Genomic DNA, 26,167 nt, shown 5'->3' with positions numbered 1-26,167 from the left:
AAAATAAAATAATTTGTACTAATCTTAAAGACTGAATCATCCCTTGGAAATGGTTACAACCTCTGATCTGTCAGTCGGAAAAAATTGATGTGGATATGCGTCAATTATTAGGATGCTGCTGCAGCAACCTATGACGTCATGAACTAGCCAAATTCCACAAATTCCAAAGCTTAATGTATTATTTCACCACAACATATGTAAATATAACATGAGCGCTGTATTTATACGCTTAGAGTAGTTGTAGACTAATAATTCCATTGATGGAAGTTATATGATATGAACTGACGAACGCTAAATTTTTATTCCGCGATTAAGAGACCTGTACGCTGCAAGTTTCAAGATGGCGTCAGGTGTGTAATGTTGACAAAACGACTTGCGGATGATGTTAAACAAACTAAATTTTTAATTGGTCATTACAAGATGAGTGTAAACTGTTTCAGATATGTAAACCATTGTGGAGATGAAAAGAATAACAACGCATGTGGAGATTGGAAGAAATGGAGCATTCAAAATTTAATTGAAAACTAAGTAAATCTTGTGTCTGCTAACCTACAATTCAAAAATTGTGTCATGAGAATAATCTGGAAAAAACGTTCTCTTGTGGTTTAAAGTACTCCTCCACACACATCAGAGTGGAGGGTAGGGACGGTGCAACATATCTATTAGCCGCAGATGTGGATACCTTTCTGGACGATGAAATCTCCTGTCGGAGCAGTTCGTATTGAGTTTGTTTACAATTGTGAAGTAGGTGCTTTATCTGTGGACACATCGTGGTATGCAGAACTCTATGTAAGTACTTTATAAACCTAAATGTAATTATAATACTTTGGGTGTTTTCATATGTGTTTATTTAATGAATATACTTGTACTTAATTACTTCAACATAAAAAAGTCAAGAGTTTACATTCCATCACTGAAATTACTCATTTTTCATGTAAATACTCACAAAAATTCAAGATATAAATCAACAAAGGAAGTTATTAATTCACTTGAAACAGTGTATGAAACAAACTTGCTGTAGTCAAAATGAATAAAATGCAAGATAATGTTAGGACAGTAGTGACTTATCGATCAGATTATTTTTACTTTCCACCTTATAAAAATATAAGTTTCTTTCCTTATTTTGATTTAAAGAGATGTAATGAAAATTGGTAAAAAAAATTAGGTATTTTTAATAGAAGTGAAAACCTACATATAGCATTAGAAAATTAATTAGTAATTTTGTAAATTATAATATGTTAATATACATTTTTCTTGGAAATCAATCAAAAAAACCTTGCTAAAAGCAAATATACTACTGAATGTAGCTGCGAGCATAGCACCAAGAGGCCACGTTCAATCCATGTCCAGTTAATGTCAGTTAGATGATGGCTCTCATGTTGTGCACCGGGTATTCTCCAACTCCAAGTGACGTTGATACGTGCTGTTTCAAAGACAATAGGGTTTCTTTCAAGCTATGCAATAACTCTATTCCCTGCAATCCAATTGATTAATCAGGCCATCAGCATCTGTGATGACAACCTGGATGATCTTTAGAATTAAAGGTATTGCATTACTAAATACAGCTTAGGGTAAGTAGGTTAGGTAGGGTAGGTAAGGTAGGTAGGTTAGGTTAGGTTAGAATAGAGAAATTTATCATCCTTTCATTTCTTCAACCTCAGCATCCATTACGACAACAACCTGGATGATCTTTAGAATTACAGGTACTGCATTACTAAATACAGCTTAAGTTATGTAGGTTAGGTTAGAAAAGACGAATTTATCATCCCTTCATTTCTTCGACATTGGCATCTATCAAACAAACATGGCGTATCATTCTTCCACTGTGATTTTGTTCATTAGTAAATCGGTTTTCGCAACTTTTTTGTTATTAATTTCCGCCAAGAAAATCACATATTACATTGATGTATTATAATTTACAAAATTAATTATCAATTTTCTATTGGTATATCACGTAAAAATGGTAATAGTGCAGGTGTTTACAGTAAAATTAGAAAGCATCTGTCACAAAATGAGGAACTAGGTGAGGTCATGCTTATCAAAATAAACTTACCAAGAATATAGTAGTCCTAAGGATGTGAAGATTCCTAAACATGTATACAAATCTGTGGCTCTTGCATGTGGAAAAGCATAGAATTACTACATTTTCCATATTTCACTGCAGGTTGTCCAGTTACCTTCCTTAAATTAATAAATGCCTCGCTTGCCTTGTCTTTGTTTAGATATTCACTGTCAAGGCCAACTTGGAAGTCCACCTCTACGATATTCTTTTTATGATGGTTCCTTCTTGAAGTAACTTAGGTGAGCTGGTATTCTATTGCTGTCAGCTGCCTGAGGTGCATGTACATGCAGAATAGATGGTTCATCTGTGTCCAAAGCTTTCTTGAAGACTTAAGTATTACACTTGGACAAATCCCTGATTCTTCATGGTATGCAGTTGAAAAGTTTGGGTCCCTCATGCTTCAATTATTTGTATTTACCTAGTTGTATTTTATGGGATGGGAGCTATGCTTGTAGTGACCCGTTTTCGCATCTCTCCAAGTCCAGTTTATTCTTGAAATCGTGTATAGTTCTGGCATTCGCTGTTTCTCTGTTCAGTTTGTTCCAGACATCGATCACTCTGCGTGGGAAGCTATTTTTTTTAGGTCTCTTCTGTAACTCTTTAGTTTCTTTTTGTGTCTTATTGTTTCTATTTTGTCCCATTTTATTAGGTCGTCTCTATTGAGAACTTCCATTCCTTTCATAATTCTGAAAATGGTTAACAAATCGCCTCTTTCCCTTCTCTGCTCTAGTGTTGACAGCTGTAATTTCTCCAATCTCTGTTTATATGTCAGATTTGGTAGTGTGGGTGCCATTTTTATTGCTGCTCTTTGGATTCTTTCTAATTTTCTTATGTTTTTTTTGTAGGTGCCCACATTGATACAGCATATTTTAATTTCGGTCTTATCAGTGTAACAATTATTTTCTTAACCATCTCCACATCCATGTAATCGAAGGCAACCTTCATTGATCTTGATAAGTTGAAAGTCTCTCCAAATAATTTATTTACATGTTTGTCAGGTGTCAAGTCACTAGGTCCCTCTCTGAGTTTACTTTTTTGACTTCCTTGTTTCCAATCGTATATTTTCCCGAAACTCTATTTTTACCTCTTTCAAATTCCATTATGCTACATTTCTTGGTGTTGAAGTTCATCTCATGTCTCGGGCTCCATTCCCATACTTTATCCAGGTCATCTTGCAGCAATCTGCAATCTTCTTCTGTTTTCACTCTCTTGAAAACATTAAAGGAGCCAAAACAGAGCCTTGGAGGACGCCACTTTTTACATATTCCCATTTCGAATTTTTGTCTCTAAGTACCACTCTCATTTTTCTCCCAGTTAAGAAATCCTTCACCCATTCCAACAGTTTGCCTTGAATTCCTCCTATTTTTTTCAATATTACTTAATTTTTTATGTGGTACCTTGTCAAATGCTTTCTGCAAATCCAAGAATGTGCAGTCTGCCCATCCATCCCTTTCTTGTACTATCTCAATTAGTCTCGAGTAAAAGCAGATCAGGTTTGTGGTGCACGATCTTCCACTTCTAAAAACAAATTGTTTGGGGTTTATTATTTTGTTATCTTCCAAGTGATTGGTCCATTTGTTCCTGATGACCTTTTTGCATATTTTTGCTAATGTACTTGTGAGGGACACCGGTCTGAAGTTTGTAGGATCATCCCTATTTCCTCCTTTATGTATTGGTACTATGTTTGCATCTTTCCAATCTTGTGGTACCTTTCCCTCTTAGAGTGAGAAGTCTATTAGTTTGTCTGTCAGTTCATCTATACACTCTTTTAGTATCCAATTTGCAATTCCATCTGGTCCGTGCGACTTTCTGACATCTAGGCTTCTTATTTGGTCTCTTACTTCCCTTTGTGTTATTTTTATTTCTTTCATCATGGGTGATCTTTCTTGTCCATCCTCCCAGGATTGTGAGCTCTCAGTATATATAGACAACAGGTCTCTCAAATTAGAACTTTCTACTTAACAGAACAAGTTTTTAGGTGATTATGTGTTTGAGTGAGATCTGGTTTAATTAGAAATAGGTAGGGATAGTTAAGAGTTAGAGGTTGTTTCTTTTACTGGCTAGGGTGCCATGCCACTACAATATATTATTTACATATTTCACTTATCTGAGTTTGGTCTGTTACTGGCTGAGCCAAGGTGGCCCTCCAGGGTGCCCTGCATTTAGATCCACATCTTGGATCACTTTTAAGATGGTGTTATGGTGGTTGCAGGGGTATCCTGGATGACAAAACAGTATACACGGTCACCCTGCACACCTCCTCTAATTAATATGGATTCAAAGAGGACCACTCTACCAGCATGTTACTCAAAAATATAACACAACAAACACTTGAGAGGAAGAATGATAATGGTGGCAATAAATGTAGATAGGGCATGTGAAGCAGTCCCTAGACTCATCCTATTAAAAAAGATCATATGGTGGCAGTAAACATAGATAGGACATTTGAAGCAGACCCTAGGCTTATCCTATTAAATAAGATCATAGACTGATATCCATAACAATGATAAGAAATGGGTAATAATTTTTTTGCTGGTAGAATACAGCATCCAGGGACCAAAAGATTTTACAGTGGAGTCCTCCAAGGAGCAATACTTTCACCTGCATTCTTTAACCTCTTCACAGGTGATCTTTTCACTCCAAATCATAACATCAAAGCACCTCTGTTGATGATCTAATAATAAAACCTTAGTGCAGCAACTACCTAAACAGCTGCTAAGAACACCCAAACATACTTAGACAAATTAGAACACTGGCTGAGACAAAATAGTATTGATGCCTCCCCTCAGAAATCATCAGTCATATTGCTTACCCTGGACAACCACAAATCAAGGAAACATTTTACAGTAAAATTGAATGGCTAACTTCTTCCATTGGATAAGTGACCTGAAATAGTAGACCTCACATTTGATATGCTCATACCTTTCAGCCTACACATCAAGGATCTAACAATGAAAATAAGCATTCTTAGAACAGTAGCAAGCATGGGTTTTGATCATGAAGAAACACAGATCACATTTAATCTAAGGTGTAATTTTGAAATGGATTTGGAGCTTTTGAGAAGAATGCACCAAGAATCTGCAATGAATTACCAGGTAATGTCAAGCCTGCAGAAAAGTTTGAAATTTTCAAGAAGAGATTGAAGACGTATTTGTTCTCTAAATGTTATGATTTGGAAGACAACAATACAATCAGATTTCAAGTGCTAGAATTTACAAAGGGTGGCTGTGATGAGTGTTGTTTAAATGACAGGGTGCAGCTGAGAATCATCACTACAAGTACAAGTATACAAATGTCTAAAACACATGACTGCCCCCTCAGCATGGTTCCCTACAATCAAGAAAACAAAGACACTACATACTATATAAAATAAAACATTAAGAATAGTAACTGGATATATTAAAACCACCCCAATATAACATCTACCTGATATACTTAGAAGCTATTAGTAGGAGTTCCTTTCTTATATATTACAGATGGGTGAATTGGTAAATACAGTCAATCAGTTGCTGCCTTGAGTTTTACTAAATGGGAAAACCCACAGCCCCACAGTGGCTGGCAGTGGTCCTTGGAACCTCCCACAGATCTCTCTGGAAATAAGTTTTAGGCTGTTGTCTGCGTTGTATCAGTGTGGAACTGTTTCTATCTCACCAGCAGAAATTCATAGAAAGATGAGATTAATCAACAGTTGTCAGCTCTCCATGTGTGAAAACATGTAAGAAATACAGTGATGTTAATAGAGATCTTGGGCTTAGTTGAGAGACTGAGTATCAGTCCCTCAGGCCTGCACCTACTAATGATGGAGACTGCAAGAGACCATGAGGCCTACATAAGGCAGTTCCATGTCTATTACCACATGTCATCCCCATCCATAAAGTTGTCTTAACTGTTTCCTAAACTACTGATAGTTTCAGTGCTCACTACATGGTTATTAAGTCTGTTCCATTCATTGATTGACCACCCTATTTGTTAACCAATTCTTGTCTACTTTCTTTTTTAATTTAAATTTGTCCAGTTTAAATCCATTACTGTGAGTCCTTGTTTGTATCACCCTTGTTAAAGCCTTTGATCCACTTAAGGGGGTACGCAACACCTGGGGGGGTGAATTTGGTCAAGATATGGCATTTTTCAAAACTGTGTTCAAAATGTTCGTATACCACTTAGAAATAAATCCCGACAAATAATTTTCCAGCCGCGCGCAATTTAAAGGTCCTGGGTGAGGATTAAAGGGACAGATTTAAAGGCGCAACCCACACTAGAAGGAGGCGTGCCACTTAGGACCTTCAGGCGCAGCGAATAACGTTGAAATTTGATTGAATTTACACTCGCCCAGTGTATCAACAGCCAATACGATTGTGGAGGGGAAGGGAGGAAGGTGGAGGGAGAATATTTCGCCAACTTTGTGCGAAACTAAGCGTTAGTTACCGGCTAGCTCTGAAAAGGGAAGTACGCATGTCTCATGAGCTCTCATTGCAATCTATTACTTTAGCTAGTACATATTACTCTTTAGTACAGTCATCATGGGTAGCAAAAAGAGCAAAACATCACAATGACAAAAAACAGCAGTTAAAGATGGCAAGCAGTCAAAGACGACTAAAGATCTCACCACCTCTCACTCCACCACCGCCCTCACCTGCACCTCTGTGACGGTGACAGAGGTAAAGGACAACATTAGACTAAACAATTCAAAGAGGAAGATTAAATCCAAAGAAGAAAGCAAGAGGAAAAAGATCAAGGCTATACAGGAAGAAGAAAGAAGAAGGGACATCATATGATGCTGGAGGGGGTACCCTACCAACATAGATTGGCGAGGGGAATCTGATGAGGAAAGAGAAGGCGCCCACTACTGGAAAATAAACCTCTTTCCAATGATTTAGATACCCTGAAGACCCCCAGCAGAGAGGTTTTATATGAAGAAACCGCCAAAGGTGCAAAAAAGCAAATTATATGATGTTGTCGTCTGTGCGTCGTCACTACTGTGACATACTTATACTTTAGTTTTTCAGTATTTAAAGTACTTATAATTAAAATATGTTGATAATTTTTACTGTACTTACTTATTATATAATAAGAATTAAGCCATGAAAAAATCAGTCAAATTGGTGAAACTATAAGCAAGTTACAGATATATTCATATTTCAAGTTGCCATATCTCCGTTCGATATTTTTCTACTTTTTTTAATCATAAAAAATCTAATATACATTAGATTTAGATGAAACTTACAGGGAATATTACTTTTAGTAATTGCTAGGGTCGATCGTTCGAATATTTTGAATAGGATGAAATACTTCGGAGTAATAATGGAAACGAGCAAAAAAATTGTATTTTTCACGATTTTTGCCAGCCATTAAAATTGAAATGCCTGTATGCAAAAGTATAAAGGAAATTGTTCAATTACTCAATGACCGGCCCTAGGTGTGCCTACTGACTAATCATAGCCAAAATATAAAACAAATTGGTCCACGTATTATGGTGCTGTGCACTTTTAAATGTCGCTACTGGTATACGTACATGTGTACATGTGTACATACATCATTCTGCTTCACCTAAAATGTAGGCAATATGGATACCTATTTACCTGAGAAGTTTCAGCTCTTTACTCTAAATATTTTAGAAAATGACCTCCAGGTGTCGCGTACCCCCTTAAACGCCTCAATTAGATCACCCTTCTTTCCAAAGAGTGTAAATTAAGGTGCCTAAGCCTCTTTTTGTGAGGTAAATTTCTGAGCCCATATATCATTTTGGTCATTCTCCTCTGTACTGGTTCTAGTGAATTGATGTCCATTCTACAAGACGGAGACCAAAACTGTACCACATAGTCTAGGATGGGTCTACTAATGCTAGATAGAGTTTGATAATTACCTCTGCACTTCTCTTCATAACTGTCCTAGCAATGAAACCTAATGCTCTGTTTTCTTTATTCATGGCGTTAATGCACTATTTCCTGGATTTCAGGTCAGGACTCGCTAGAACTCCCAAGTCTTCCTCACACTCAGTTTTATATAAAAACATATCTAAACTATATCTGTTTTCAGGGTTGTGTAGCCCTACGTTTAACACACTGCACTTTGAGATATTGAAGTTCATTTGCCATTTCACCGACCATGTGAACAATTTGTTAAGATCATCCTGCAGACTCATGGCATCGTCTCCTGACCTATTTAGGCATCCTATTTTAGTGTCGTCTTTAAACTAACATCACTATTAATCCCATTGTCCAAGTCGTTTATGTACATAGTGAACAATAAGGTACCCAAAACTGAGCCCTGGGGGACCCCACTAGAAGCACTCCCCACCTGGATTTTACACCATTTATGGTGACCCGCTGTTTTCTGCCACTGATCCAAGATCTGATCCATTCTAACACTTTTCCTCTTATACCATAGGCTTTGATTTTATTTAGTAGTCTCTGGTGAGGTACCTTGTCAAACGCTTTGCTAAAGTCAAGGTAAATAACATTGTAACTATAATTGTTATCTGACACCTTATATACTATAGTGTAAAAGGATAAAAGATTAGTCACACATGACTTACCCTTGGAGAAACACTGCTGTGTCATTAATCAAATTATGATTCTCGGATGTGTTCTCTGAGTCTACTATTATTGATTCAAACATTTTACCTATAACTGATGTCAACTGATTGGCCTATAGTTGAGGAAGGACGGGAGAGGACAGAAGACAGGGGTGAATGGAGAATGGTTGTATATGGATGATGTTGTGATAGCATGAGGTGGGATGGGGGGTGAGGTAGTATGTGTGAGCAAAATTTGACGCAGCCCGAAGGGATTTCTCCCCGTCCTCTCATTTTATGCAATGGGGGGACGGAGAGGGGGGGTCGCTGATTTAATGAAGCGGCCTTGCTATGGATGTGCTGTGTCTTGCGACACTGCTTCTGACCCAGGGCAGTGGACAGGGTGCAGGGATGACCCGTCATTCAGGAGGTGCTAAGATAAGAGGGATGGTGGAGGGGTGTGGAGTGTATTCAGGGATGGAATGGGTGGGAATGATTTTATGCCTTTTTCCTTTTGGCTACCTCCCTTGTAAGGGGGAAAAAGCCTTGGTGTATGTATGTATGTATCTCCCTTTTTGAAAACAGGAATGATGTTTGCCCAATAGGCACGAAACTAGTGTCTACCGACTTATTAAATTTTTCTGTTAATTGGTTGCAGATTTCAAATTTACACTCTTTAAGCACTCTCAGGAAAATTTTGTCTGGACCCAGGGATTTTGTAGCTTTAAGTCTTTCAATCTGCTTGACTACTTCTACCTTACTAATGCTGATATTAGGTAATCTACTTTCTTCATCCCACTGAATATTGGATCGCAGTTAGGCGCCTTATCTAACCTCTCCTTAGTAAACACCAAGAGAAAATATTTATTAAGTGCTTCACTCATTTTTTCCTCTGATTCTATCATGACATTTTCGTCATTTTGAATTGGGCCTATCCTTTCCTTATTTTTTGTTCTGTAGAGATGAAAGAAGCCCTTTGGGTTGGATCTCGCTTTTCTGGCAACCTTAATTTCATAGTTACATTTCGCTTTTTAACCAGTCTTACCATATTGTTATAGTTGGATCTAAGTTGTGCTTCCCTTTTTTTTTTTTTTTTTTTTTTTTTTATTCTTACGTAAAGTCTACTTTTCATTCCAGTCTCATGTTTCAGGCTGGCTGTCATCCATTTGGGAGGAATAGACATTTGGGAATGGATGCTAAGAGGAGACTGTATGAAGGAGTGATTGTGCCAACAGAACTGTATGGGGCAGAAACATGGAACATAAGAGAAGAAGAGAGAAGGAGTTTGAATGTGTTTGAGATGAGGTGTCTGAGAAGTATGATGGGGGTTACTAGGCTAGATAGAGTGAGAAATGAGGAGGTGAGGAGGAGAACAGGGGTGGAAAAAGAGCTGGGAGATAGCGTTAATGAAAGAATATTAGGATGGTTTGGACACATGGAAAAAATGAGTAAAGAAAGACTAGTAAAAGAGGTGTGGAAGGCAGATGTGGAGGGAGTGAACATGAGGGGACGTCCTAGGATGAGGTGGATGGATGGGGTGAAGGGGGCTTTGGGGAAGAGGGGAATGTCTGTTGAGGAAAGACGGGAGAGGACAGAAGACAGGGGTGAATGGAGAATGGTTGTATATGGATGATGTTGTGATTGCATGAGGTGGAATGGGCGGGTGGATGGGGGGTGAGGTAGTATGTGTGAGCAAAATTTGACGCAGCCCGAAGGGATTTCTCCCCATCCTCTCCTTTTATGCAATGGGGGGACGGAGAGAGAGGGTCGCCGATTTAATGAAGCGGCCTTGCTATGGATGTGCTGTGTCTTGCGACACTGCTTCTGATCCAGGGCAGTGGACAAGGTGCAGGGATGACCCGTCATTTCAGGAGGTGCTAAGATAAGAGGGAGGGTGGAGGGGTGTGGAGTGTATTCAGGGATGGAATGGGTGGGAATGATTTTATGCCTTTTTCTTTTTGGCTACCCCCCTTGTAAGGGGGAAAAAGCCTTGGTATATGTATGTACTATTCTTCCATATTGATTTGAGGGGAATAGATTTATTTTGAATTAAATCTATTAGGTTACTATACATTTCATCCAAATCACTGACCTGGCTGTTGATCTAGTGCCTGCAAGTGACCTGAACCAAGGTATGCATACCCTCTGTGACCCAACCCCTGACCGCACAAATGGCATCCAGATTGACCATATATCTGACTCTGTCACAGCCCCCTGGGTTGGTCCCATAAGTGATCATGTCTCAAATAGTCTCTCATCTTGTCAAAATTGGCTCTACTGAAGTCTGGTACTTGAACATTATTCATACTTTTTAATTGTTCCCAAATAATATTAAATCTTATTTCTTAATGATCGCTAGAGCCTAGACTATCTCCCACTTTTATGATACTCATTAGGTGCTCGTTATTAGTTAGAAGTCCAGAGTATTCTATCCCGTCATAGGATCAGTAATCATTTGTTTTAGGAAATTATCCTGCACCACATCCAAGAAAAATTGTGCTTCCTGATCTACTGAAATTTCCCAGTTAATGTTTCTATAATTAAAATCTCCCATGATGACAACATTTTTGTACTGGGACGCCCTGGGAATATCATGAATTAGGGGATCAGTCTGCTCAATGCTGAGGTTAGCAGGTCTATATTGGACACCAATAAGTTTCTTATTCTTGCCTACAATCTCCACCCAAATAGATTTCATACTATTCCTTAATTGAATTATTGATAATACAGTTAATTGTATTTTTAACTAAATGTGCTACACCTCCCCTACTCCTGCCAACCCTGTCCTTATGAAAAGACTTATATCCTTCTATCTTGATTTCCAGAAGGAAATGTCTATCACCCATGTTGATCCAGGAGTCAGTAATAACTATAATATCAAATCTCTATGCATGCTTGTCCTCACAGTAATTTTTTATTTATTTATTACACTTCTGCTATTTGTATAGTAAACTTTTAGTTTATCCTCCCTTCACCTGATTTGGTGATTTTTTACAGTCTCTCACTGAGCTGTTTCTATTGCCTAAACTATATTCCAATGCCCCCCCCGACTTCCACATAATCTATCTGAAAAAAACCCTGCAGGATGCCTAATTCTCGCTTAAGGGAGCAAAGAGCCAAAACCATCTGGGCAACAAGTGCACCCTGTCCTTTGCATATGGATGATTCTTACCATAAAAGTGACCCCAGTTGTCGTCAAATGCCCACCCATTGGCCTTACAATATTTTGCCAGCTTGCAATTCATTGCAGTAGCCCAGGAATGCCACGTGCCTCCAACTTTATGCCTCAGAAGGATTCCACATACAGCAGCAACCATTCCATTATTCCTAATCTTATCTAGTGCATCCCAAAACCACACAAACCATTCCTCACTCCCTTACTTACCTATGTCATTCCCACCAGCACTAAAGCAAATTATGGGTTTCACACTCTTCAATCCCGTCTCAAACATCACCTATCCCCGCCCCAGGGAAACACACCTGGGTCCTATGCTTCCTATCTTTGTCGCAGAAGCTCTGTCTAAATATTGCACCTGGCTATCTCCTACAACCCAAATTTTACCTGTGGGCAGGGAACTAGTGACTTCCATATCCTTCTCCTTTTGCATTTTATTCGTTTCTTTTTCTTGTAAACCCACGAGAGCTTGAAATGAGTTTCTTCATTCGAAGCAGGTTTGGTGAGGGCTTTTTACCCTGTCTCCATGATTTGTTTGTCACCTTTTTCCATCCAGGTTCCAAACATGGTTTGTTGTCTGTGTTTTGGGTCTTCAAGTGAAGAACTCGATTCTCCTCTTTGAGGCCTTCACCAGTCTTCTCTAAGGCAACAATTCTATTACCTAGATATTATACCTCTTCGGCACTGATCACTGAAACGCAACCACTTGCCATCTCACTGTTTGAAGCAGCTACCCAAGTTGACCTGACCTGAGTGGGTTTTGAAATTGGGTGGCTTTGTTGTCTTCTATCTTGCAAGACCCATCATTGGTCCCTTGGTTCTACCAATTTGTGGTAGTAAACTAAGTAATAAACACACACAACATGGCTAACTAAGATTTTTATACATAAGTTGGGGACTTGTTAGAGTAGGTTCATCACACGTGAATTTGTATGTTTGGGCAATGCATAACATAAGACTGGAGTCACAGATGTTAGTGTTGGCAAAATAGCTACTACACCATCATATTATATTAACCTATTCAGACCCAGAGGTTCCTTTAAGCTAAAATAATAAAATAAAATAGTTTGGCATTAGATTCAATTTGGAAGTAGGTAGAAACAACTTTGCCAACCGAGTAGTTAATGAATGGAATAAACTTCCTGCACAGGTAGTGCAATGTAGTTCAGTTTGAAGCTTTAAGAATCATTTAGAGAAACACCTAAGCAAGATGCTGTAATGATTATAATTTATTTTATATTATTTGTTTTTGTTTTGTTATCATTTGTCTGTTTGATTTTCATTTGTTATTAGTTATATGTCAATTTACTATTATTTACTATTTACCTGTTTATTTATTATTTGACTATACCTATGCATTTATTTATGTATTTAATTTGTTATTTACATTATTATAGTTTTTAACTATTATTTTATTATTATGATTTTTTTTCGCATCTGACCTAGATATGGACCATAATGTCTCCTGTCGGCATGCTCCGCCTTTGTAATCCTTTGTAATTAGTCAGAACAAAATCTTTAAAATGTATGAGTATCATGGTGGGGAAATGGTGACTTGATATTGTTTAACCCATTCATGCCCAGGGGTTGCTCTAAGCTGAGTAAAATTGTCTTATGTTAGCCAGAACAAGGTCTTTAAGGTGTACCATAAAGATAAGGTTAAATAGAATATAATAATTTAATATGAAATGTATACATTCCCTCTGATATTTCAGTACTTATAGATATTAAGAATCCACTTTATTGTTTTTAGAAATTATTGTGGATCAGTAAAGAGTTTTAGTTGGAACATGTTAGGTTTTCACTTCATGCTCCAACCATGCTATACTGTTGCAAGTTTATATGGCAGTGATTGAGGAAGGAATCCTTTTTGCGTTACCAGCACTGCTATCCGTAGGGACAGTATCATGCAAAAGAGGTTGTTGTTGTTGTTGTTGTCGTTCCCTAGACTGTCTGTCCGAGCAGTCCCGTCTCCCCAAGGAAGGCCACAGCCGAAACTGGGTTTTCCCACAAATCCTTTATAGAGTGTATGTTGTGTTGTTTGCGTGCATGATTGTGTATAATGCAGTCTTCCATTATGTGTTGTATGGTATGGGGTGAAGTGTTACATCCTGGGCAGCTGTTCACAACACGGTCGTCCAGCCTCTTCTGGTAGCTTAGAAGTGCTGGGTGGTGACCGCATCGCAGTCTGGCCAAGTGGACTCTGTCCTTACGTGGGAGAGAGGATTCAGAAGGGTGGATATCAGGGGGTCTGGCATGCAGCAGTGTGTTGTCTTTCAGTGTGTTAATGGAGCGGTGAGTGATATGATTATGAATATGTTTCCGGAGGCTGGTATTTGGTGGTTGTGGAGGAAGAGAAGAGAGTATCTGTGTGTAATAAAGGTCTATGGGTGTAGTTTTAATGTTTCTTGGTGTGTGTGGGTGTTCTGCTATGTAGTGTAGCGGGTGTGATGTGTTTGTGGTGGCTGCAGCAAGTGTTTGTGTGCCTCTCATGTCGAGGTGGTCCTTGACTTTGAGGACTTTTGTTTCATGGTGTAAATGGTCTGTAGGTGATGTATTTGTGCAGCCTGTAATTGTTTTTAGGGCTTTGTTTTGTATGATTTGAAGGGTGTTGTGGTGTGTCTCACTGAGATTAGGAGCCCATGCAGGACTCGCATAATTCATCACTGAGCGTATGCATTGTTTGTATATTGTTATATTAGTTTCTTTGTTTTGTCCAAATGTTGTTCCAGTGATTGACTTAAGTGCGTTAAGTCTAGGTGTGCATTTGTTTTTTATGTTTGTGAGGTGTTGTTTGAAAGACATGGATGTATCGTATGTTACACCAAGAATTTTCGGTGTGTTTGTGTGTGGTATTAGAGTGTTGTTGATGTAGAGATGAGGTATGTATTTGTGTTCTTTTGTCCAGTTGGTGAGAAGTGTTGCTGTAGATTTGGTTGGAGCTATTTTGAGTCTGTTTGTGATGAACCATGTGTTGAGTGTGTCAAGGTAAGGCTGGATTATTTCTGCAGCTTTGTCTGTGTTACGATGTGTGCATGTGATTGTTATGTCGTCTGCGTAGGAAGAGATTTGTATTTCTGAGGTGTCTGGCGTGGGTAAGTCATGCATGTATAGATTAAATAATGTGGGGGATAGAACTGAGCCCTGTGGTACTCCGTTCTTAATGTTTCTGATGTGCGATGATTGGCCATTATATGACACATGAGCATTCCTGCCTGCCAGATAATTGGCCAGCCATCTTTTGGTGTTATTGTGCATGTCTGTGTTATATATTTTATTTGTTAGGTTGTGGCGGGGGATAGCATCAAAAGCTTTACTAATGTCCAATGTTATAAGAAGTGTTCTGTGGTGGGGCCTATCTGAATTGATGCCATCTAAAATTCTTTGTGTGAGGTTTGTCAGAAGAGTGTTTGTGGAGTGTAGTGGCCTAAAACCGTGTTGTGAGTCAGCAAGGGGAATATATGGTGTGACAAGTTTAAGTATTAGGCGTTCAATGACTTTAGAGGGGGTGCAGAGAAGTGTGATTGGGCGGTGCGATGTTGGGATTGTTGGGTCTTTGTTCGGTTTTGGAATGGTGATTATTTTACCATGCTTCCAGATGTCGGGTATAGTGTTGTGTGAATAGCTGTAGTTTGCAATGTTTGTGAGTGCGTGTATACCTTGTGGTCCAATGTGTTTTAGGTGGATGTTGCTTATGTTATCAGGGCCACAGGCAGATGAGTGCTTGAGACTATGCATTATGAGTTTTGTCTGACTGTCTATGAAGGGTGTATAGTCTGAGTCTGTGGGAAAGTCTTTCTTACGTCGAATGGTGCGTCGGTCGTCAGGGTGAGATGTAAGATGGCTCGTCTGTGCAAAATGACGTATGAGTGCGTTTGCTTGTTGTCTGTTTGAGGGTAGATTATCTGTTGTTGTGATTATTGCTGCGTGAGAGCGTGTAGTGTTAGTGTTGGATAGTGTGATGCTGTTGAGTGTTTTGTACAATTTGCTGGTGTTTGTTTTGTGATCAAGTGTATTGATAAAGTGTTGCCAATTTTGTGTTTTTTGTTCATGTATTTTATTGGCAATCACAGTGTTTAGTGTTTGTATTTGGTCTGTTATGTTTTGAGGGATAGGTGTGGGGGTATCGTGTTTAAGTGTGTCACGTTGTCTGATGAGGCCTTGGATTTCTGGTGTGAAGTTGGGGTTGTGTGATTTTCTGTTGCCTCTAGGGATGTATCTCTTGTCTGCGTTTTGTATGATTGTATTAAAAGCGTGCACAGCATTGTTTATGTTTGTGATTGGTGTACTGTTAAGTGTTTCAAAATGTTGTTCTGTCTCTTCATTAAAGGCTTCCCAGTTAGCTCTCTTGTAATTGGTGTAAGTGTGTCTGTGGCCAGCTGGGGTGCATCTTGTTTTGGTGGTGATGATGATTGGAAGGTGGTCAGAACCAAGGGCTCCGACCACTCTCCATGATGTTGTTGGGGTTAGGCAGGGGGAGCAAAAGGTGATATCAGGAGAGGAGGGAGTGTAGAGGGCTTGGTATGGGATATGTGTATGATTATGCGTGTTGTTCATGATAGTCAATGAGTCGAATTGAGTCTGTATATCAAGCCCTCTGTCTGTGTCAGGGTTGTCGACAAACCAGGCAGACGACTTGGCGTTGAAGTCACCACCCATGATCAGGTTGGGGATTGAGGTTAGTTGGCTGAGTTGAGGTCTGAAGGTGTTTGGAACTGTGGGGGATGATTGGGGGGGAATGTACATGTTAACTATTGTTAGTGTTGAATTGTTGCCTGTGCGGATACGAATGGATTGGGTTTCTGTTGTGTTATCTGTGGTAGGGAGGAGAATTTTGGTTGTGGCACTTGTGTCCACAAAACAGATGGAATGGTGGATCAGGGTGATGAGTCCACCGCCATTGCCGTCAGTCCGGTCTTGTCTGATGGTGGTGTAATTATGAAATGATGGTGTTTTGTGTGAGTGTCTTAATTTTGTTTCTTGTAGAATTGCAATGTGTATGTTGTGTTGTTTAAGAAAGTGTTCAAGTTCATGTTTTTTAGTGTTAATACCGTCAATGTTGTGTTGTAATATGTTGATGTTGTGTGTTTTGTATGTGTTGTATGGTGCCGTTTGGGGTTGAGGTTGGGGTGGTAGTGGGGAAGGTGTAGGATCTGGGTCAGAGGGGGGGAAAGGAGAGATCGGGGACAAAGGAAGGGGAGTACTAATCGGGGGTAAGGGCAAAGGGAAATTGGGAGTGGGTAAGGGTGTTGGCTGTGGTTGGGGAGGTGGGATTGGGGTTACCGGAGGGCAGGTAGAACATGTCCAAGTGTTTGTGTATTGGTTTGTGTCAGCAAGTGTTGTACAAGTGAGGTGGGCCCAGTTTTTGCACATATTGCACTGAACTGAGCCCTTTGTCTGTCTGCTCGAAGTAATGGGTTTAGAGCATGTTGGGCATGTGTATTTTGTGGTGGGCCCAGGATTGCTCTCTACATCTCCGGCTAAAAGTAGAAGAAGAGGGGTGATCGCCGGAAAATGACCCCTCAGTGCAGAAAAAACGTAACATTGTGTGTTGGAAAAAAAAGGATTGTGGTACTCCCCCAGGTAGGCGTAGCTCCTCCTTGGGGATCGGTGCCATCTGCGTAGAGCTGATGGCCAGGGGTAGTTGCTGCTGATTGGCCCCCAACTCTTGGGGTTGGGGGGTGGTCCCACGACGTAGACGTTGCAGCTCCAGGACCTGCAAAAGAGGTGGAGCCATATGATGGAAAAGGAGAGATTTAAGGTGGATAGTTGAAACTAAGTGATCAGTATTTTACTTTGGATGGAGATAAGTATCCGGTCATAGAAGAATGGAGCATGACTGATGTGTTCAGGTTCCACTGAGATTACAAATGTATTGAATGTATAAAAGTTATGCAGCCAATACCACATACAAAAATGTAATATTTAAGGATTTATTAGAAATTCATTTGATTATCTCCATACTTTATCCCTTTTCACATCATTTAATTTCTTTTAAGTATTTATTGTGTAATAATACTTTGAGCATCTTCTGTGTCTTTCACTTTTATGCCATGATCACCTTTGCACATTAAGGGCGGCGTAGCACTTCCACTTATAACGAGACATTCAAATTAATGATAGAAGGCTGATTTTTCTACCACAAATTGTGCATGTCACTGTTTTACATACACAATTGTAGCTGTAACAAATTTCGATATTCATAAAAAAGTGAAAATTTTCCTATTTTCAAATGAACAAAAGTCCGTAACTATACTGAACTAAAAGCTCCATTTTTGTGTACAAACTCTACATAGTATGGGATGAAATATGACACAAAGTTATAATTCTACCTTGTAATTTGTGTAAATTGATTTTTTTTTTTTTATGGCAATATTTCGTGATTTTTTTTTCCTGGTAAAAATTGAGAACCCTCATTTAGAATAATCAGATACTGATAAATTTGTGTCATTTTGTGGAAAAAACACTATTAATGAAACATGGAAAATTTCAGAAAGATTGATGAACTGTGGAGGAGGTTTTGTCATTTTTTAGTATAAAAATTACTGTTTTCAGAAATCACCTGCTGAACTTGGCACAAGGATTGAATTACCTCCAAAGACATATGGGTGTCAATAAAATGGTGATGTATGGTGCCAATATATTACACCAGGCTTACTCTTAGTAACTGCTGAGCCAGAGTAAAAGAACTGGCTCATTGTGTGTGCCAGAGTCCAAAGAACTGCGTACAGTGTTGTGATAGGCCTTTACCGGTTGAGCCAACCTCACCGCTGGGATCTCTAAAACATTGCGTCATCAAGTGGGATTTTCTAACTACCAGTGATGGGCCTCTTCTCCATTCTCTGCAGTGTTTCTGGTCATAAAGCATGATGGTACAGGCCTTTTAGAATGTACCAGGTACATAATGTTGCTCATCAGTCTGCTTCAGGCGCTTGCGTCTGAATACAGAAGGTCGAAACAGTTTCCTCTTTCTGTCCATTCTCTGGAGGACAGGCCTCATAGTACTTGCTGTGGACGGTACAGCAATGTCAACACTGTCAGCAGGCTGTGGTGTGGTAGGCGTGGATTTTAAACATGGTGTGCGTAGCAGATCAGCTGGCTGAGGTGACTCACCTCTATCAACGCTTGTGGTTGCCGGCTTACTTCTCCGCCCTTTATTGGCCTTTGCCATATATCTCATCTTCTAAGTTCCAGCAACACCCGTCTTCTTAGTACCTTCTTGGATGGTTTAGGCATGGCTGCAGTTACATAGCATACGAGATCACATGATAAAAGAGAATAATCCGTCAGTGGTGAAATGTTACTTTCTCTCCACACACTTGTACAACACACTGCCATGCTCGTTTTCGCTATCACTAGTAGTGGAGAACATGCCAGAAGTCTCCAGAACATCACACAATGTTATAAACAAATTATTATTGCGACTTACGTAGATTATATTGTGATATCATGAACACATGTATGTGACATAATGTAAACAAAAGAGGTATTTCACATTTCTTTGCCCAAAAACATAGTAGAAATTGCACAATATCTCCGAGACTTCGCTGAGGTGTTGCCAACATATCGAGCTATTTTTGTGCTTATTTTCACAATTTTTTGTAATTTTTCATTTTTTACCCTTTTGAAGCGGTACACCGTCCTTAACAGAAAGGGTAATAGTACAAGGTCTGTTAGAAAAGTATCAGATTTTTTTTTTTTTTTTTTTTTTTTTTTTTTTTTAACCTGATGGATTTGAATCAAGTGTTCTTGCATGAGCTGACCTTGAACCTTCGTGCGCATGCGTGAATTTTTTCCTGCCTGTCGATAGTGTCAGTTGCTGGCAAGCAGCATTTGCGTTAGGTAATGTGTAGTGCTCTCGGCAGATTTTCATTGCAAGGAAAATGACTGGGATTTGGTTTCCAGGTCGTACCTGTACACCCAGGACTCGTCACCAGTGATTATGATATTCATGAAGTCGTGGTCACTGTTTGTGAAGTCCAGCGTGTCCTGTGAGCCTTCAACACAAAGTTGCTTTTGCTCCACCGTCAGCAGATTCGGCATGAATTTTGCCACCACTCTCGTCATGGCCAACTCTTCACCTTCATGAATACCATAATCACTGGTGACAATTCCTGGGTGTACGGGTACGACTCAGAAACCAAATCCCAGTTGTCATTTTCCTTGCAATGAAAAACTGCCAAGAGCACTACACATTCCCTCATGCAACTGACACTATTGACAGGCAGGAAAAAATTCACACATGTACACTAAGGGTCAAGGTCAGCTCATGCAAGTGCACTTGATTCAAATTCATTGGGTTTTTGCACAAAAAAAAGTCTACTTTTCTAACAGACCTCGTATATGTTCATAAATCATTTGATATCAAAGGATATTTTCTTTTTTTCAGGGAACAATGGCTTTGGTGAAGATGGCATCATACAAAGTGATATGGCCTTAGATATGTTTAGAAAAGTGCCACATTACTCTACATCATGATCACGGAATAACCTGATAGCCTGTCCTCATTCCATGGCTAAACCATGGCTGTGGTATAATCACCAGTAGTGTCTCCAAGTGCCATTTCTTCTGTGGCCAATTTGGTTGCCATGAAAGGCCAACATGAATCTTCTGTGCCGTATTGATACTTGTTTGTGAAGGAAAATATGTGATGATTTAAGAGTGTTGATCAAAAACTTACAAGATGTGATGCATGGGATGGAGAAGACCAGGACCTCAAACTTTACATCCCAGAGACTACCATGGCACAGGAGTTTCTCCCACTATGTGACGTCCTCTTCAACATCATATCACTTGCATTTTATTTTTGTGATGTTGTCTTTGATGTTGTCACAATCTATACATTGTATGCTGAGGGCAAGATAGTTTGGTTTGCCCTTGGCTTGGGATGTGTGCTAATGTCCCTTGCAGTTTGTCAAGTGTGTTCCTTCAAGTGGTATCTTTCAAGCCTTCGTAATGACTTAGTCAAGAAGGATTGTGATATGGGATTCATAATACTCTTGCATTTATTTCAAGGGGGGGTGCTGTGGCGGTACTTTAAGTTGTTTATCCCTGTAGACTTGCGATATGTCAAGCATGAAGTGAGAGACTTGTGCATGCTGCGACTTGTTCATGCCTTCTGTGAAGCAGCTCCTATGCTCCTCATTCAGCTCTATTTAATATGGTTGAAGACTTCTCTTCAAGACCTTACGGACCTCAATATTGTATCTACAGCACTCTCACTCTTCAGTGTCTGTTGGGCCCTGGCGTCCTTTAACAAAAATGTTCGCCGCCACAATGTCCACAGACTGGTGTTAACATGGCTTGGAGTCATATTTCAGTTCTTGTGGAGACTGGGGACTGTGACCTCAAGATCCATAGCTTTGACAGTCTATGCCACATTGTATGGTTACTGGGTATTTCTTGTCATTGCTCTGCATTGGGTTTCCATGTTCCTGTGGCTGATCTCACCAAAAAATGTGTTTCATGGAGAAAAGATGCCAATATTTAAGAAAATCCTTCTTTCCATGCTCATTGCCTTTTGCTATATCTTTTGTTATATTAATTTGCAAGAGATCAATGCAAGGCAGAAGATGGTGGCTTTTTACATTACCATGTTGTTAGAGAATACCTTACTGATATCAGTATGGTTGGGTGGACTGCGTAGTACACCATGGTACCAGTACACAGTAACATCAGTTGTCATTGTGGCCTTCATCCTTGGAGTTGTCTTCATGGTGCTGTACTATCAACACTTCCATGTCAAGAGATTGAAACATAGTTATACTATGTCCTCGTCACTCAATACTTACTCATCATGTACTGGTAAGGCTTATTCATTTATTTATTGATTTTCACGAAATTGTTTATAGTAAATACCTGATAGAGCTGCTAAGATATTGACTTATTACCAGGTAGTAAGTAATAGTTTTGATATTTACTTGGTTTCACATTTTGTAAAGTAATGAGATTTACTAGTATTTGTTTTATGGTATACTTTTTTTACAGGTTGTCAGCTCGGCCAGTGTAACGACAAAACTCATCGTTTACCCTTCCCATACTACCAGAATGAACTATCAGCAAGCGATAATAGTACCATTGCCTCCAATAACTGCAATTCAACTAAACCTAATAATGCTGTTCAGGGAAGGAACCCTAATAATAAAGGAAACAGCTCAAATAATGTAGGTGGAGTTAGCTCAGGAGGTGGTGGTGTAGGTGGTGCTGGTGCTGCTGGTGGTGGTTGTACTGCTGGTGTTGGTGGGGGTGGTGGTGGAGGTGGTACTGTGTATCATAATCATCACACTTCTGAAACATTACATGTTCCTGGAGTCTTTAATTGTCGCTTCAACCCTGCCATCAAAAGGAAAAAGAAGAAACCCACAAGTTTCATTCCACCTCCTGTGCCAGTGATTCCTTCCCTAAGCATTCCTAACAACAGTGCTGCTGGTAAGATGCAACCTTTCTGGAAGAGGCCACTCCCGAGATCTGTTTCAAGTGATCACGAGGGAAGTGTGGGCTCAAGAGTCAACATCCAGCAGAAACTTCAGGAGAAGAAGCAGCAACAGATTGCTGAACTAAGACAAATTGAAGAAGAGATTAAAGCAGGGAAACTGAAGCGTCCTCATCCAAGTGACATCTCTGAATCAGGCACCCTTCGGCAACCCATTCCACGATCCAAGAAGCAACCGTGGCTCAAACCAGAACCGATTGAGTATCCATATATTGTTCCTGAACCAAACACTACTCAGCAACCCCACAACCAAATTCCTGCACCACGGAAGCAAAGATCAAAAACACCTGAAATTCTCTTAGCACCCCACTATCTAGACAATACACGAATATACTATGACTATCAGGATCCTCGCTGGAAGTATGGCAATAACTACCATCTTCCTTCAGATGATATGAGCTGTTCCAGTCATTCAAAGAGATCAACAAAAAGAAGAAACAGAAGAGGAGATAAGAATGTTGACAATAGAGATAAAATCATATACAAATCTTATAGGATACCCTCAGATCTTGACAGTCAGATATCACTTCCAAGGTCATACACATTACCACGTGAGTTCAGATACTATAGAAGACCCAAGTCCAGAAAGGCCATTAGAAGTGATCATTTTATGGCCTCCACCAACTCAAGTGATGGTAGGTATATGATTTTATGTTTGTCCTTTTTTCCCTTACTGACTTATGTGCTCCTGCAAAGTGAGGTAGCGAGGTAATGGAGAGACATCCTTACTCCTTTCACTCATTTTGCTCATCCCTCTCACTTCTTCATGCTTTAGACCATGAGAAACATTACATCATATTCTTCCCCAGCAGTACGGTCTGCACCCCACTCAAAGAATAAATTGTCACTTTAATCTATACACTCTTCTCCAACTAAGGTATAAATGATGGGTACCTGCATGTGGTGGTCCTGCAAAATGGACAGTGAAGCCCACACTGCTCTTCCCCAGTTACTGTCTTCATTCTCCTCCTTATCCTTTCAATATTCTCCAGGACAACTTGACTATACTTTTGTTATATTCCTTTTTATCTCCAGTTGTTCTAATTCCTTCCCTTTTTTGTCCAGTCCAGCTCATAACTACTACATTAATCCTAAGTCACTTCCTTCATTGTCACTATATAAAGAAATCTTGTGTGATAATGAAAGCATAGATTTAAACCCTATTATGGTGTTTCATTCAGGCTTGATCAAAGTTTTATTTAGTAATCTTTGTAATGTGTGGAAAGATTACTCTCAGGAAAGCCTTGTTTGCTTAGAAATCATAATCTAAAAGTGTTGAATTGAGTAAAGCTGAATACAAAAATATATTGCATGAGAGGGTGCTTTGTTTTTGTAATTCACAAAACGCTCAAACCAACACGAAATAAACTGTGGCACAATTGTTAGTATAGGTTGAATGCAGTTTAAGGGAAGGAGTAGGAAACATTAGTGAAGCCCAGAATTATAACCATGGCATTGTTTTTTCATATTTGATTTCTTAATACTGATTACTGTATTTTGTTTCTTTACAGGTGATGTCGACTCCTTTGACGAAGGGGACTTGGAAGAGTCAGCCAGTCAACTTAATAATTCTATTCATTACCACCATAACCATAACTATCATCATCATCATCATAGCTTTCACCATAACCATCATCCTCATCACACAGAAAATTCATCACCTCCTCATCCTCAGCCTCCCCTCCGTTCACGTATACATGCAGCTGTTCATAGAAATCTTGCAAACACACATGAAACTAAACTATAAACATAGCAGAAAATAATGACAGAATTATAGATTCTGTGTACCTAAGTCATAATAGAATTATATAGATTTTATACACATTTCCTTTTCAGAATCATAAAAAATCAGCATTAGTAGCAGACTGAATTGTATATATCCTGTACACAGTAGGTCAACTTATGAGGAAGTGCCAATTCTTTGTAGGTCTAGGATTTAAGAATAATATTGTGTAAGTTTGATTATAAACTAGTAAATGAGTTATCTGTGTTAGCCCAATGTATGCCAAATCTTTTAGTGGAAAGAGGTAAAGAGCTATTTATATTTCAGTCATCCCACTACATGGAGCTGTTATGAAAGATCAACAAGTTGATTTATTAAGTCAGGTATTCATCCTGTTTGCCTAGCAATGTGATTAGGCATGAAAGAGAATCCTCATCCCTTTCACTCCCATCACACCCATGCATGCTACTTAAAAGATTATATTGTGAACAGTATGATGTATGGGCAACAATTAGATAATGTGTTAAATTTTCTGATTTTGAAATTGGTGTTTTCTTAGTAGATGAATGGATAAAAAAGTTTTATATTTTCTTGTTCATTACCTTGTCCACAGGGATGAAGTGCAAAGACATATGAATGTTTTATGAGTTTGTAACAGAAACCAGAGTTTGCACAATACTGTTAGTTTGTAACAGAAACCAGAGTTTGCACAATACTGTTGTGCAATCTTGTGCACAGATGACCATTATCAAGATTGGCTGATCTGAGGATTAGAATATTGATATATTTCAGAATAATGGGTATAAGTTGATTTCTGGTACAGTAAACCCCTGTAATTTGATCATCAAACTTCTACATGTATTATAAAATTGTTATGAATTCTGAGTAACCTTTCCCATATAAAATTCCATGTCTGTGTTGATGTGTAAATGTATTCATTCAAATAATATGGGCATTGTGCATTTGTATTTTTGAAAATTTTTAATGTAAAAGAACCTGGTGAATGGATGCCAATCCAGTGTTAACAGCAAGTTTTAATTTTGTTTATATACACACTAAAGGGTCTTATCTTGTAACGAGTGGTTGAGTCCAAGCATGATATTATAAATCAAACTTCAGAATCCATGTACAGTACACTAATTATAAAATATTTTGAAATAACTCTAATTTGAAGAATGTGTAGATATTTTGAATTTTGAGTTGGTGTTTTGCAATAACATGTTACAAATATTAAACTTTGAATTATGAGGATACAAATTATAGAGGTTTTACTGTATTTAGGCAATTTGGATTAGTAGAGGAACTGTGTGCATAAAACTTTAAAGATTGGTAATGGATCCTTGGTGTATGTTGTTTTGTTTTGAATTAATGGTTAGGTATGTTAAGATCATTGGCATATAAGCATCTGGTGTGATAGGGGTGTAACTGGAAAATAGTGATTTTGATTAATGAAAGGTTAAGTCGAAATTTACAACTTAATGTGAATAGTTATGGCATTGTAATTGTACCAACATAACTGTTTTCTTTGCTATGTTAATTTTTTTTTAGGAAGTTGTATTAGATATGTTGGGAGGTTTCCTCCAAAGTTGTAAGGCAATATTGAAGGTTTAATGTTACCTGAAGTCACTATTAAAGAACTATAAACATGATAATTATGAGTGTGTGTGTGTGTCTGTGAAACTTATAGTATCCTTACTAAAAAAAAATATAGACTACAACCAATCCTCGTTTAACGACCTACTCGGTTAATGACAATGCGGAGTAACGATGGGCTTTATGACAGACCAATATTCGTTTAACGTAAATCTCCCGAAGTTACGATAAGTTGGCTGAGGCAAATTTTTATGATGTTATAAATGAACTTGTATGGTGGATATTAGCTGTGAGGTAAAGTGTTCTGAAGCTTAGGTCTACATTACCATCCTGCAAAAACTACCTGGAGTACAGTATACAGTATACCGGTATTGGTAAATTTTTAGTTTCGACCATGGGTGCAATATAGCAATAGAAAATTAATTATTAATTTTGTAAATTATAATGTATCAACGTAATATTCAATTTTGTGAGCGGAAATAAAAAACAAAAAGGTGCTAAAACAGATTTTGTGAGTAATGAAGTCGTGTTGGACGAATGGTACGCCATGCTTGTTATGATAGATGCCGATGTCGAAGAAATGAAAGGATGATAAATTCGTCTAACCT

At 38.8% G+C, this 26,167-nt stretch overlaps 1 protein-coding gene across 1 annotated transcript; it reads left to right on the top strand.

Moving 5' to 3' along the window:
* The first annotated feature begins 354 nt into the window (after positions 1–354).
* Positions 355–25,943, top strand: LOC143018645 (uncharacterized). The gene is made up of 4 exons (XM_076174215.1): positions 355–789; positions 20,141–21,555; positions 21,739–22,878; positions 23,755–25,943. Exons 2-4 carry the CDS (start codon positions 20,493–20,495, stop codon positions 23,988–23,990), a joined length of 2,439 nt encoding a protein of 812 aa, XP_076030330.1. The 5' UTR covers positions 355–789; positions 20,141–20,492; the 3' UTR covers positions 23,991–25,943.
* Positions 25,944–26,167: the final 224 nt, after the last annotated feature.

The sequence above is a fragment of the Oratosquilla oratoria genome, chromosome 35 (assembly GCF_046742065.1).
Source record: "Oratosquilla oratoria isolate Oo_2021 chromosome 35, ASM4674206v1, whole genome shotgun sequence".
NCBI lineage: Eukaryota > Metazoa > Arthropoda > Malacostraca > Stomatopoda > Squillidae > Oratosquilla > Oratosquilla oratoria.
Note: the sequence above shows the minus strand (reverse complement) of the source record. Positions and strands in the feature narration are given on the sequence as shown.